Source organism: Trichechus manatus, unplaced genomic scaffold (genome assembly GCF_000243295.1).
Source record: "Trichechus manatus latirostris isolate Lorelei unplaced genomic scaffold, TriManLat1.0 scaffold00023, whole genome shotgun sequence".
Taxonomy (NCBI): Eukaryota; Metazoa; Chordata; class Mammalia; order Sirenia; family Trichechidae; genus Trichechus; species Trichechus manatus.
The window spans coordinates 19,272,524-19,286,929 of NW_004443959.1; the positions used below are offsets into that span (position 1 = coordinate 19,272,524).

General features: G+C 38.2%; 1 protein-coding gene across 1 annotated transcript in view; it reads right to left on the reverse strand.

The window, feature by feature from the left end:
* Positions 1-14,406, reverse strand: part of SNTG2 (syntrophin gamma 2) — a 315,981-nt gene that overhangs the window by 182,122 nt on the left and 119,453 nt on the right. Inside the window, exon 8 of the mRNA XM_023728305.1 lies at positions 1,033-1,160. Coding sequence (XP_023584073.1) covers positions 1,033-1,160 — 128 coding nt within the window. The remainder of the gene's footprint in view (positions 1-1,032; positions 1,161-14,406) is intronic.

Consider the following 14,406-nt stretch of genomic DNA (forward strand, 5'->3'; position numbering starts at 1 on the left):
CTATACTATTAAATTCAGAAATGGCTATCTATCCGCCTCTCTGGCTTTCCACAAGTTACCAGTTCTATCTGTGTTTCCCAAGGATAACCACACATTTAAAAATCAAATTTAGGGTTTCTGTTCATGCGATGGTATGCTAACCATTCTTCCATATACATGTACATTCATTGTAACTGGCTGTGCAACTAGTATCAGTTCATATTAAAATCAAATTTTCACTGTCTGTCCGAAGTATTATTAGCCATACTTTCACTTAAGGGCCAGTGAAGAGAACCTCACTGTCTACTTTTCCCCTTTATCCACCCACTTTTCAAGGACAAGGCTCGATTAAAAAAAATAATAAGTTTTCCTTTCCTGACAATTAAGCAGACAAATGGTTCACACAGTTTTCTACACATGTCTTAAAACCCAAGAAAGGAAATTCACCATATACTTAGGTCTTAGCCTTTTGATGGTTATTAAATAGTACAATTAGCCAAAGAAAACATATTATAGCAATATATTTTGATTCTATCAAAAAGTTATAGAAACATAAACCTTTAGAGATAAATCTTCAAAATTATTTAATTAACCAATCTCAAAAACTGTGCACATTTATTTAACACTGGTGCTGGTTCTATCCTCACATTTCATTAATGAAGAATATGAGGCCCATGGAGTTTAAATGACTTTTCTTAAATCAAGTGCAACTTAGATAAGAAAGCAAGTCTTCTAATTCTTAACCTACTTCTCTGAACATTTGAAACTGAAAATAGAATTTCTTATTCTAGTGACTAGGCTTCAAAACAAATAACAGTCATCTCACGATTAGACAGACCTATTCCTAATAATAAATCTGCTGGTTTTCTGACTATTTTTTCTTATTTTCCCTTGATATTTAACTTTTTTTTTCACAAGTGGTAAAAATCACCAGAAGACATGCACTTTCATAACAATAAAGTCAAAACCCTTTGAAGCCGTCAATGAACTATTAAGAACTGGCAAAAGTACACGATTCACCAGCTTTTCCCATTTCAGACAATGGTCACACACCTTAATTTTTCCGTTCCAGCTTTGTACCTTGAGATTCGAGCCATAGACAGAGGAACTGACAAGGTGTCTAGCCAGCGCTTCTCATATTTTGGTTCATTAGCTGTGGGCGAAGAAGGTGATGATGGAGCCTGTGCAAAATAAATGAGAATCAACCATCAAGGAATCACTCAGAAGCACTGTATACAGGGAAAGGGAATGCAGGCACCTGAAACATCAAGTTCCATAAATTTAAATTTAATACATTTTAACTAATAAAAAGTATGTGTGATGATCTCTCAAAGATCTATAAAGAAATAAGTCCTCTTTGGCTTGAATAAGCAAGTTTATCTCTTTTTTTTTTCTAACAAAATATTGTACAAAAGAGAAAAATCAAAGGAAAGGAGGAGGGACAAGAGGTCAAAATCTGAAAAGGAAAACCGGAACTATGATAAACGTGCTAATTAACGAAGGCTATGTAAGAAAGATACCAAACAACTTGAAAGGTCAAATTAGACTGAGTTTAGATCCAAGATATAATCAAAAATAATACTGACAACATTCTAATGGGTATCTAAGTCACATGGTCATATTCATTAACTAGTGGTAAGGACTCCAGTGTCTACTCAATGGATGTATCTCATCCGGAAGCAGAACATACAGCCAGTAAGGATGGACAAGATTTGCTTTTTCTAGAGGCCGAAGGTGACAGGAAGATTATATAAGAAAGTGAATGAATCCATACATACTGTATCACTAGATGAAACATCTTGTACGCATCCAACTAACAAAGGGACTGGAAGACTGGTTCTAGGGAATAATACAGCCCAATATACCTATTGCTAGGTTTTTCAAGGAGGAGTTATTCATTGTCTAGACCCATCTTTATTTTACAGCTCACAGCTCGTTGTGCATTATAGCGTTCTTTCATCTCAACCACCATCGTAGACTTGCCTCATCTCACGACGGACGTCTATTTTACATTCACACAGAAACATCATAACTATCAGCAGAGACAAGAATCTCATCAAACTGGTCATATGATGACAAGTTTTCATCATACTTTCCAGCTTCACATACAGTATCTCAGTTTATTCATAACTACCTGACTGGCACCTACTGGAAACTTAAAGGTTGGAATACTAATCATTCTGAATTTAAAGATGAGGGAAATGAAGTAAAGAATAAATTGTTAAATAAAAAGGACCTAAGATGGCAAGACTTCATCTCACGTACTTTGGACATGTTATCAGGAGGGACCAGCCCCTGGAGAAGGACACCATGCTTGGTACCGTGCTGGGTCAGCAAAAAAGAAGACCCTCGACGAGATGGATTAACACGGTGGCTGCAACAATGGGCTTAAGCATAACAACGACTGTGAGGATGGCACAAGACTGGGGAGTGTTTTGTTCTGTAATACATACGGTCACTATGAGTCGGAACCGACTTGACAGCACCTAACAACAACAAGATTTGTTAGGTTAAAATAAAAATTCTCATTCCCGGTTTCTCCAGAGAGCAACCAATTCTCAAATTAAGAAATGACTTCCATGCAAATATCAAATCATGAATGGATTTCTAAGTTTCCATATCAAACATTCAGAAAGATTTAAGGTCGTACCTCAAATAACCTTTCAGAAGGTCAAAAGATTGTCTAAGGATCTTAAGGGTGTGCACCGCAGCCCCTTTCGTGGAACCCTTAGGGATTCTAAGAATCTAAGGTGGTTGTTTTTCAGCTGTCTCAGAGAGGGTCCAAGACACAGAAGAGCCCATGTTGAAATGTGTGGGTGTGATCTTTGTCTAAAGGAGCAGATGAAAAATTGATACATAAAAAGTATTTATACATAAAGGTTTTAAAAAGAATTATACTAAGTTGGGTTGAAATAGAGTCTTTGCAAAATAAACAGGCCTTTGGATTCTGGAACCATGATGGCAGGAAGCAGGCAGACCCTGGGGCCAGAGAACAATCCTCTGGAGGTAAAAATGAGCGTAATCAAGGACATGTCAACATATTTCTGGATGGTTTAGAATTACTATGGGCTGCTGTGTCCTTTCCTTTTTCCATCTTTTTGAACGTTTGTGTCTATTGTGGTTATCGCTTACCCACCATTTGTATATTGTGTGTGTGAGGCATATAACTTCCTTCTTTAGTTCACAGGTGTTCAGATTAAAAAGAGAAACTGTACTTGGGAGCTATATCTGAGCAACTGCACCTAAGGAGCCTCATCCACAACTGAACCTGATATTGTTGAGGAAATTTTGGATCTCCAGCCACAGTCTGAAACTGAAAAAAGATGACATTTTTGGGAGATCTGGGAGCAGGTGAGTGTATTTTGCATGTGGAAAAAATATTAAAAAATTATAGCCAGAGGATAGACTGTGGTAATTCTAAAATATGTTGACAAATTATTTTATACTGAGAGGTAAGACTATTTCTCATCACCTTGAAGCTCCGTAGTCTTTTGTGATTGACTCAACCAATACAGCACAAATGGATTGCAGTTATGTGACTTTCCATGCTACATTATAAAAATGGCATGCACCTCTGCTTTGCTGATTTGGGATGCTCACTCTTGAAACCCAGCTCCATGTTGTGAGGAAGCCCAAGCGGACAGTGGAGACAGCTATGAGGAGGGAAACTAAGGCTTCAGAAAACAGCTTCTGTTGAGCTCCCACCTGACAACTAGCATCCATTTACCAGTCCTATAAACGAGCCATCATGAAGGTGGAGCCTCCAGCACCCAGGGTGTCACCACAGCTGACATTAAGTGGAGGAGACAAAACCATCCCACCCAGCCCTGCCCAAATCTCAGATTCTTGAACAAAATAAATCACTGTGTTAAGAAATAGATGACAAAAAAAGATACAAATGAAAAAAGTACAGACAGTGATTAATCAGCCAACACACTAATTAAGAATATAAAATTGAGTTTGGTCACCTAGCATTTTATTTAAAATGGTCACATTCCAAAGGTAGCTACATCAAATTTTCTGTTCTACATTTTTAATCAGTGACCGCGTTTTCATAATTATCACTTGGAATTTAGGAAATGAGTGTTATTGGTGAAAACTTGGGCCTGCTGAATGGCAGAATTAATGTTGGAAATATGTGCTTATTCGAAAAATTAAAGCTACTCAGGATGTGTGGATTGGATGAAATATTTTAAAGTCACTCCCCACTCTAAGACTCCAGCAAAGTCTTTACACTGTACTGGTAGTGATGATTCCTTAGGCTAAATTCCCAAAATTCTTGTGTCCACATACAGTAGGCTGAATAATGGCTACCCAAATATGTTGCTGTTAGGTGCCGTCAAAGCAGTTCTGACTCATAGTGACCACATAGGACTGAGTAGAATTGCTCTGTAGAGTTTCCAAGGAGCGGCTGGCCGATTTGAACTGCTGACCTTTTGGTTAGCACCCGAGCTCTTAACCGCTACACTACTAAAGCTCCTACCCAAATATATCAGGCCCTAATCCCTGGAACCTGTAAATGTTAATTTATTTGTAAAAAGGGAGATTGTCCTGGATTATCTGAATGGGTGTAACATGCAATCACATGTATCCTTCGAAAATGGACACAGAAAAAGATTTGATACAGACACACAGAAGAGGAAAATACAATGTGACCATGTAGGCAGAGAATGAAGTGATATGCCCACAAGCTAAGGACTGCTGGCAGCCACTAGAAGCTGGGAGAACAACGGAATAGACTCTCCCCTACGGCTTCCAAAGGGAGAGCAGTGCTGTGGGCATTTTGATTTTAGCCCACTGACACTGATTTCGTACTTATGGCATCCAGAGGCTGTGAGAGAATAAATTTCTTTTGTTTTTAAGCCACCAAATTTGTAGTAATTTCTTACAGCAGCCACAGGAAATTAAAACACTAACCAAGAGCCCTGGGTTCTGTTGACTACAAAGTTGACAGACTCTTGCATCTCTGTATTTTGATTTGTTTGAATGAACCTTTGATGCAAGGTAAGGACTTCTAAAGACTAGAGACCTGGGCCTCCGAAGAGTCGTATGAATTGCTTTTTTCATATTTGTTTGCTTATAAATTTTAATGAATGTTCAGTATGTATAATAATTTGATTTGAGATTTGTGCTCACTATAAATTGGTACCGAGATGTGGTACAAATTTATTGGTACTGTGATGTAGTAGCTGACTCTTCCCACTTCAAGCTTCATCAGCAGTCAGCATAATCTAGCAAAAAATAAAATACACACACATACATCCTTAAAAATTATGTGTAGTATATTCCAGTTTCCTGGAATTCCTGGGGTTAGTTTCCTATTGCAGGTATATTTTTTTCTTACACCTCTCTACACTGCTAGCAATTGACAAAAAGATCTTCAGCACTTAATAAAAAAGTATGGTAATTTATCATTTTTGTTATTTTATGAGTCTCTTTCCCTCCCCTACCTCAACTTAATCTTTGTATCAGTGCTCCAGGATTTTATATGGAAGGTGTCTCACCAAGGGCAAGTGATATGAGGGACGATAAATCAATGTGAAGGTTAGGGTTGGAGCTGGGCTACAAAAGCATCATAGAAAAGAGATTAGCATCACATTCTAAAGTTTTGTTAAAAAACAAAACAGCCAGAGGTGGGTTTGGGTTATCCTCCTAACATTCTTCATTTAAACGTATTAATTCTATGGCCAATAGCTCAAAAACAAAGGTGGGAATATTGCAACACTAGAGGTTCAAGCAAGAGTTTATTAACATTCATTCATTGTTACCTTTTTCTTTTATGTTCTAAGGTTCAGTAAAACATTTGCTTCAGGTGCATCTATGAGCACAGCATTGGAATGCCTTCAGATTGATTACTTCTGTAAGTATTTGATACTAGGTGTACTGAAGTACTGATCTGTCTACACATACTGCTACTACCCATATAAGAACTCATTATAATTTATTGCATTTGTGATTTGCCTTTAGTTATCAATATGCATTGCATTTTAGTACCAGTATTTGCATTCACAGTAGTCTTATAGTATGGGACTTCATTACCAGTAATATTTTTGAGTGTTTTGTTGAGTTCACCATACCACTCATCACTGATTCAAATATATAAGCTGTGATATGCTATCATTTTTTCAGTTATTAAAATAGTACTTCAAAACTACAACTTAAAATTTCATACTGAATTCCAGTATGTAATACACAATATTTAAATGAACAAATAATATGGGCTATTTTATAGAATCATTTTTTAATTACTTTTTTAAAAATGTAAGTAGGCTAAAAAGCACTTCCCTACTAAGAAAAACAACTTTTTTCTTTGTAAAATCACGTTGTATTCCATAACCCTCTGGGCACATTTTAGCCTTCAGTATCGTGACCTTTTAAAGGAAACGTTTTACTCCTTTTGCTTTCAACTGCCTTCTTGCTCAGGGGCCACTGATAAGCCTTCCATTTCACTGTCAGACTGATGTAAGTTTCCTCTGGAAAAATATTTTCTACAATTGGGAAAAAATATTTTCTCTAACTATGCAGCTGAAGGAGATAATGTCTTTTTAATGTTTACTTTACAGGTTCATGGGGTCTCTGCAGTATTCAAATGCCCCCTCCTATACAAAGGGTGGAGCCCTGAAGGCACACTGGTTCAGAGCTTGGCTTTTAACCAAAAACGTTGGCGGTTCAAATCCACCAGCCAATCCACCAGCCGCTCCTTGGAAACCCTCTGGGGCAGTTCTAATCTGTCCTATAGGGTTGCTCTCAGTCGGAATCAACTTCACGACAATGGGGTTAGGTTTTTTGGTGTACGAAGGGTAAGGGGTTTCTGGGTGGTGAAATCAGTTAAGTGCTTGACTACTAGCCAAGAGGTTGGTGGTTTGAACTCATCTAAAGTGCCTTAAAAGAAAGGCCTGGCAATCTGCTTGCAAAAGTCCACGGCATTGAAAACCCTATGGAGTGCCATTCTACTCTGCACATAGGGTGTCGTCCTGAGTCGGAACTGACTGGGCAGCAAGTGGCTTGGCTTTTTTTTTTTTTTAATACACAAGGTAAATGGAGAATAGACTGGGAAAAGGGGGAAAAAATGTGTGGCTAAGATTATTATCTGCAAGTTGTTTACTCCCCTACTAACAGGTCCAAGACACACCGTTATCTGCTCTCTGCAGTTACAAGCCCTGGAGCATGAGTACAATGTCTCAGAGAAGGCTGAGTAGGAAGGACCAGCATGTCGAGGAACATCTGCACTTTCCTCTTCTTAGGAAAACAATGTGAAAATTGTACGCTGGTAGACCTTCCTGAACAGATAACCTCCTACACAGGCAAGGATCTCTGAAGACAGCTTAAGTGCACAATGTAGGTTTCATACATTCCAGCAAATCCCAGTCTGCCTGCCGGAAGCTCATCTCCAGTAGAAAGCAGGAGTTAATGCTCAGGGTGGGGGAGGGATTTCATACATTTAATATCAGCCAAAAAATTTTATATCAGCTTAACAGCTTGCGGAAGTAATGAGGCGTGTTCCTACCAGGTGAACCAAAACACCGTGGGTTGTACCTGTCAGTTTTTCATGATCTTGCTACAACTGGTGTACAGAACTCAAGTGTTGCAATTGCCACCTACTGCAATCCACTACGCGAAAAAATGATTTTAGCTGAGAAAACAAAACAAAGGAAAACATGCATTTCTCTACTTCATTTACAATGCAGTCAAAAGTTGTCAAAGGGCCATTCTGTAATAGTCACATGGAAACGACAAACTGGAAGGATCCTGACTAGGAGATGCTTTACTTATTATGAGATAAAAATTCTGAATTGAGATGGAACAGTAAGAGGTTGCTAAACTTGACCCAAGACACACAGAATGAAGAAACGAGGAAGCTGCACAGGACAGGATAATGGTGGGGAGAGGGAGCCTGTTCCTGCCTCCCAGACCAGTGGGGCTGTAATAGCTTTTCATTACAGCAATCCCTTCCCTCTACCCACCCATGCTACATGATGCATGCATTTTTGAAACTAAAGTAAAATTAAGTAGTTTTAATATACTCTTTATGAAACTTTTGGAAATGAATAAAAGTAGATGAAAGGAAAACATCCTCAAAATAGCCCCATTGCTTATAATGTACTAAGATTAACAAAAGTGCATTTCTTGCCAGGGTTTTTGCTTTCTTAAGGTATGTACATATGTATGCACACATGTAATTTTAACTGTATCGTCTTTGATTTTAACAGAAATATGTCCTTATTCTAGAAAATTTGGGACAGTTTAAAAAAGAAAAAAAAAGGTCCTTGAAATCATACCACCCATTTTGTATATCTCCTTAAGGTCTTTTTCTGCTCACTTTTAAAAATTCAGCTGAGCTCATGCTTCATATACTAAATGTTAAAGATATTTAAGAAAATAATATTTCTAGGTTCTAGTTAGATGAGAAAAATGGAACTTGATGACAGGTATCTGCTATTAGGAGGTTTATAAACCTTCCTGCTTTAATAATAATCCCATTTTTGGAATATGAACATGACTTATTTTGTTCAATATAGCTATCATTTTTTTTTCTTGCTGAGTAATTCTCTTAGAACAATGTCTAAATTTATGTATTGCTTAGCAATTATTAACAATTACTGGAAAAGAACAGCACTATGCATTTGTTTTACAGGACTATCTAACACAAATAGAGGCTTCATCTAAAAGCAGGATAAAGGACAGCCCAAGAAACTTAAGCCTATGTTAAGAATCGAGCTAAAACAGTAGAGGAAATAAGAAGAAAAATCCTGCCGCAATGTGTTTTTGTAGAGACTGCTGAATAAAAGCATATACATAATTTGCCTGAATTCATGAGTATGAGTTACAAATAAGTAAAGGAAGACCTTTATTTTCTCATGTTTCAACTTTGCCATCCTTCAATACTTAAGCTATGTTCATTTCTTGTGTGTTGGGGTATGTCTTTAAGTAATTTTTTAAAGACATATATTTGGGGAGGCGGAGCTAACATGGTGCTATAGACAGAAGCACCACGCAGCAAAGACTTCAAAAACTAAGTAAAACAGAGACAAACATCAATTCTGGAACCCTAAACATCTAATGAAGAGATAAAGAACTCAGCCAAGCACCAAATGGAATAAGAAAATGACAAAGAACGAATAGTGAGGAGAAATATACGCAGAGGTCCCCTAACAGCTAACGCAGCATGGATTCACCATCTTGGACTCCTGTTGGAGATCAGAGGACAGGGATTATGGGAAAGCAGCTTCATGGAGCCCGCAGCAGGAGACAGAACAACTGGTAACCAGTGATATGCGCTTTCCCATCCCCCATCCTTCTTACCCCCACTCAGCCTCCACCCCTTCCTAGGGAATAAATGGTGCAGGTATAGAACTTCCTAATGGAGAGGAAGGCAAGGTGATATCAAGTGATAATAGACTGGTTTCAAACCTAGGAAGATAAGGATAAATTTCAACATAGCCACAGAGAAAGTTAACAAACCTACTCATCAAAATAAAGAAGAAAAACAAAGTCTCAGTAAAAACAAAATCTACAAAAACAAAAGAAATGAAAAAAAAAATCCACAAACAAATGGAATACAGCAAAGGAAAGTAAGAGGAACAAAGAAAACGTCAGCACTACAAAAAAAAGCACTACAAAGTGACAGCAGTAAACTCACACCTATCAATAATCATACAACGTAAATGGCTTAAATGCACCCATAAAGAGACAGAGAATGAGAAATGGATTAAAAAACAGGATCCATCAATATGCTATCTACAAGAGACACATCTCAGAAACAAAGTCATAAATTTATTAAAAATCAAAGGATGGAAAAAAATGTATCAAGCAAACAGCTACCATAAAAGAGCAGGAATGGCAGTACTAATCTCAGGTAAAACAGACTTTAAAACAAAATCTACCATAAAAGACAAAGAAGGGCACTATATCATGATTAAAGGGCAATCCATCATGAAGATACAACCATAATAAACATCTACACACCCAATGACAGGGCTCCAAAATATATAAAACAAACTCTAATAGCACTGAAAAGAGAAACTGCTAGTTCCACAGCAATAGTAGGAGACTTCACCACTCTCAGTAAAGGACAGAACATCTAAAAAGAAACTCAGCGAAGATACAGAAGACCTAAAGGCCACAATCAGCCAACATGACCTCATAGACATGTATAGAACACGCCACCCAACAGCTGCAAAGTACACATTCTTTTCCAACATACATGGAATGTTCTCCAGAACAGACCACATCCTGGGTCACAGAGCAATGCTCAACAAAATCCAAAACATTGGTTTTACAAAAGAGAAACAGGAGAGGATGCAAACAACCATCGTAGATACTCCACTGGTCTCACCCCTTCAGGAGCAAGGGAGAATGAAGAAAACTAAAGACACAAGGGAAAGATTAGTCCAAAGAACTAATGGACCACATCTACCACGGCCTCCACCAGACTGAGTCCAGTACAACTAGATGGTGCCCGGCTACCACCACTGACAGCTCTGACAGGGATCACAATAGAGGGTCCTGGACAGAGCTGGAGAAAAATGTGGAACAAAATTCTAACTCATAAAAAAAGACCAGACTTACTGGCCTGACAGGGAGTGGAGAACCTTGAGTATGGCCCCTAGATACCCTTTTATCTCAGTAATGAATTCACTCCCGAGGTTCACCCTTCAGCCAAAGATTGACAGGCCCATAAAAACAAAATGAGACTAAAGGGGCACAACAGCCCAGGGGCAAGGGCAAGAAGGCAGGAGGGGACAGGAAAGGTGTTAACAGGGAACCCAAGGTTGAGAAGGGAGAGTGTTAACATGTCATGGGGTTGTTAGCCAAAGTCAAACAACAATATGTGTACTAACTGTTTAATGAGAAACTAGTTTGTTCTATAAATCTTCATCTAAAGTACAATAAAAAAAATAAAAAAAATTCTCAACTGAAAAAAGAAATACATTCTGTGTTTTAATACTTTGAGTTGTGAACAAGAGGTCCGAGGCCAACTGTTTAGATTTTCTTTTTCTACTTTAAATGATTGTGGCCCTTTTTCTTTATTATTTTATCTTTAACTTTAACCATAAAAACCTGTTGCTCTAGTTGATTCTGACCCAGAGCGACCCTGCAGGGCAGAGTACAACTGCCCTATAGCGTTTCCAAGGCTGTAATCTTTATGGAGGCAGACTGTCACATCTTTTTCCCATGGAGCGGCTGGTAAGTTCGAACTGCTGATCTTTTGGTTAGCAGCTGAACCCTTAACCACTAGGCCACCAAGGCTCCTTAACTATATCAAGGCAAAAATTACATACAAATAACATGTACAGATTTTAAGTCACAGTTTGATCAGCTTTGACAAATGCGTACAACCCATGTAACCGCAACCCAAATTATGATATACAGTCATGCTCCACGTAACATCCCCTCTTCAGGCAACATCAGACTGCATATACGTCTGTGGTCCAAATCCCGGTAAAGCCTATTGTATTAAAAATTTGAGATACAGTGGTTCGTAATAACAAACGGTGCTACTTTGTGATGGGCATCAAAACATTATTATTATTATTATTGTATTATTACATTAAAGATGTTTTAGTGTCCCTGAAGTGTTTATTTAATGTTTTTATGCACAGAAAGGTACACCATATGCTATACACTAAGACAAACATTTGACTGACGTTAGATAGGAACCTTACCTAACTCTTCCAGCTTATGTACAAATTCGACTTAAAGGCAGACTTAGGAACAGAGCTCATTCATAATCCGGGGACTGCCTGTATATAATACAGTGTTCACACAATGTCCAAATCACATAACATCCTACTTCACAGAATGCACTATGGAAGTTACTTGATACATGACTGTACGTTATTTCCACCCCAGGTATCCAACCCCACAATCCCTCTCGCTTCAGTCCAGGAAGTCACTGATCTGATTTCTGTTACTCGAGATTCATTTCTAGAATTGCATATAAATGGAACCCTACAGTATATACTTGTGTAGTTTTCTGTCAGCATAAAGTCTGAGAGATTTGTCTATATTAATGCATGTGTCATCAGATTATTCATTTTCATCTATGAGTAATTTTCTTTAATCTTGCATATTCCAACACTTCTTTACCATTCACTTGTTGACGGAAATCTGGGTTATTTCCACTTTGGGGCTATTTTAAATAAAGTTGCTATGTTGTCAAATTGGTTTTTGAATGTCTGCATTTCAGGGACAAACCTAAATTACTCATGATGCATTATCCTGCTTATAGATTGTTAGTTTTGATTTTTTAATCTGTTATTGAGGATTTCTGCATCTTTACTTATGAGGGTTATTGGTCTGTAATGTTCTTTTCTTGTAATGTCTTCGAAAAGTTTTTGGTATCAGTGTTATTTGCACCTCATCAAATCAGTTGGGTAGCATTTTGTTCTCTATTTTTTTTTGAAAGTTTGCAGAGTTTACATATTATTTCTTGATAGAATTCATCGACACAAAACACTGACATTTTCTCCAAACCTTTACAGTCAATTCATAGTCTTAACAGAATTGACCTAAACAGTCAATTCACAGACCAGCATGTGATCAATCATGAATTTCCATGTTCACTTGACAAGAACGTTTATTCTTTAGACTTTGGATGCAGTGCTCTGTAAATGTCAATTAGGTTACAGGTAACTGGTAAGATTGGTCAGATCTTCTATACCCTTACTGATGTTTTCTCTACTCGTTCTATCAACTTCTGAGAAAAGAGTGTTCAATCTCCTGTGGTCTGACTATTTCTCTCTTAATTTGGTCAGTTTTGGGTTCATGTATTTGGAAGGTTTGTTATTAGCTACATACCTTACTTGGATTCTATGTCCTCCTGATGAATTTCTCCTTTTATCATAATGTTCTTCATATTTGTACAATCCTTGTCTTGAAGACAACTTTGTCAGAGTGTACACCTACTCCTCACTTATCGACTATCTTGTTACCCAATGTTTCACATTTAAAGTGACTTTGACAAAAATTCTCAGGCAGTCCCTCTCATGGTCCAGGCCCCATGTGGGGCGCAGATGGGCCCAGGGCACCCTCCACAGTCCACCCCCAATGATATACTGGAGGCCCTGCTAATGACCGGGCCACATGAGGGACGGCAGCCAGTGGGAGGCCTTCTCCTGTTCGTCTGAGACTTCTTGTTTTGGCCACGGAGGGTGCAGGGCGACAGTGGCCCAAAGGTGCCAGGAAGTCAGTGGGAAGAGGTGGAACTGGGAGAGAAGGAAAGGGGCTGCGAGGCCGGGGCAGACGAAGGACGAGTGGGGTTCCCACACAGGGTGCGCAGTAGGAGGTGGCAGGTGGGGAAGGCACGGTGGGGAAGGGGGGTGGACACTGGCACTCAAGATGGGACACGGCCCACAACTCTTGCATAACGCCAGTTTCGCATAACGACCTGGTCTTTGGAAACTAACCATGTCCATAAATCAGGAGTGGGTGTATAGCCACCTTTCTTATGGTTACTGTTTCAACAATATTTTCTACCCATTCATTTCCAACCTATCTGTGCTTTTATATTTAAAGTATTTCTTGTAGACTGCATAGAGTTGGACTGTGCTTTCTAAATTCATTCTACCAACTTCTACGTTTAATTGGAATGTTTAGTTCACTTAATGCAGTTCTGATATCTCTGATTTAAGGTGACATCCTGCTAGTCCCCTGGTTTGTTTTATTTTTGCTTTCAGCTCTGTTGACCATATTCTTTCTTTTTGGAGGCTTGAGTTTTTCTCCCCATTATTCCTTTTTATCTCTTTATTGTCTATAGGGATTATAATATACACCCTTAATTTATCAATGACTTTTAGAATCAATATTCTATCACTTCAAACTTTGTATCTGGTATTTTATCTTCCTACATCTTACAGGTATAAATGCTAAAACTTCATAAATATAAGAACCTCACAACAGAACAATTTCATTTATCTGACCACCATCATGTGAGGTTTTTGTCACATTTTACTACATATTTATGAACTCCACTATCCTGAGTTATTTTCTGTCCTTTACATTGAAACAGAAGGAAAATATTTTTATACATTTACCCACAGATTTATCAATTACTGTGCTCTTTATTCCTTCCTGTAAATTCAAGCTTCTGTCTGATATCATGTCCTTTCAACCTGAAGCGCATTTTTTATTATTTATTGTAATGTAGGTCTGCTGTTGACAAATTGACTCAGCTTAAATTTATTTTTAAAATGTCTATATTCTCCCTCTGAGTATCTGGTTGGTGCACACAGTTAACTGAAAGGGTGGTGGTTCAAGTCCACCTAGAGGTTCCTCAGAATAAAGGCCTGGTGATCTACTGAAAAATCACCCATTGAAAATCCTATGGAGCACAGTTCTACTCTGATATACATGGGGTCGCCATAAGTCTGAGTTGATTCGACAGCTACTGCTTTATGTTCCCCTCAATTTGAAAAGATATTTTCC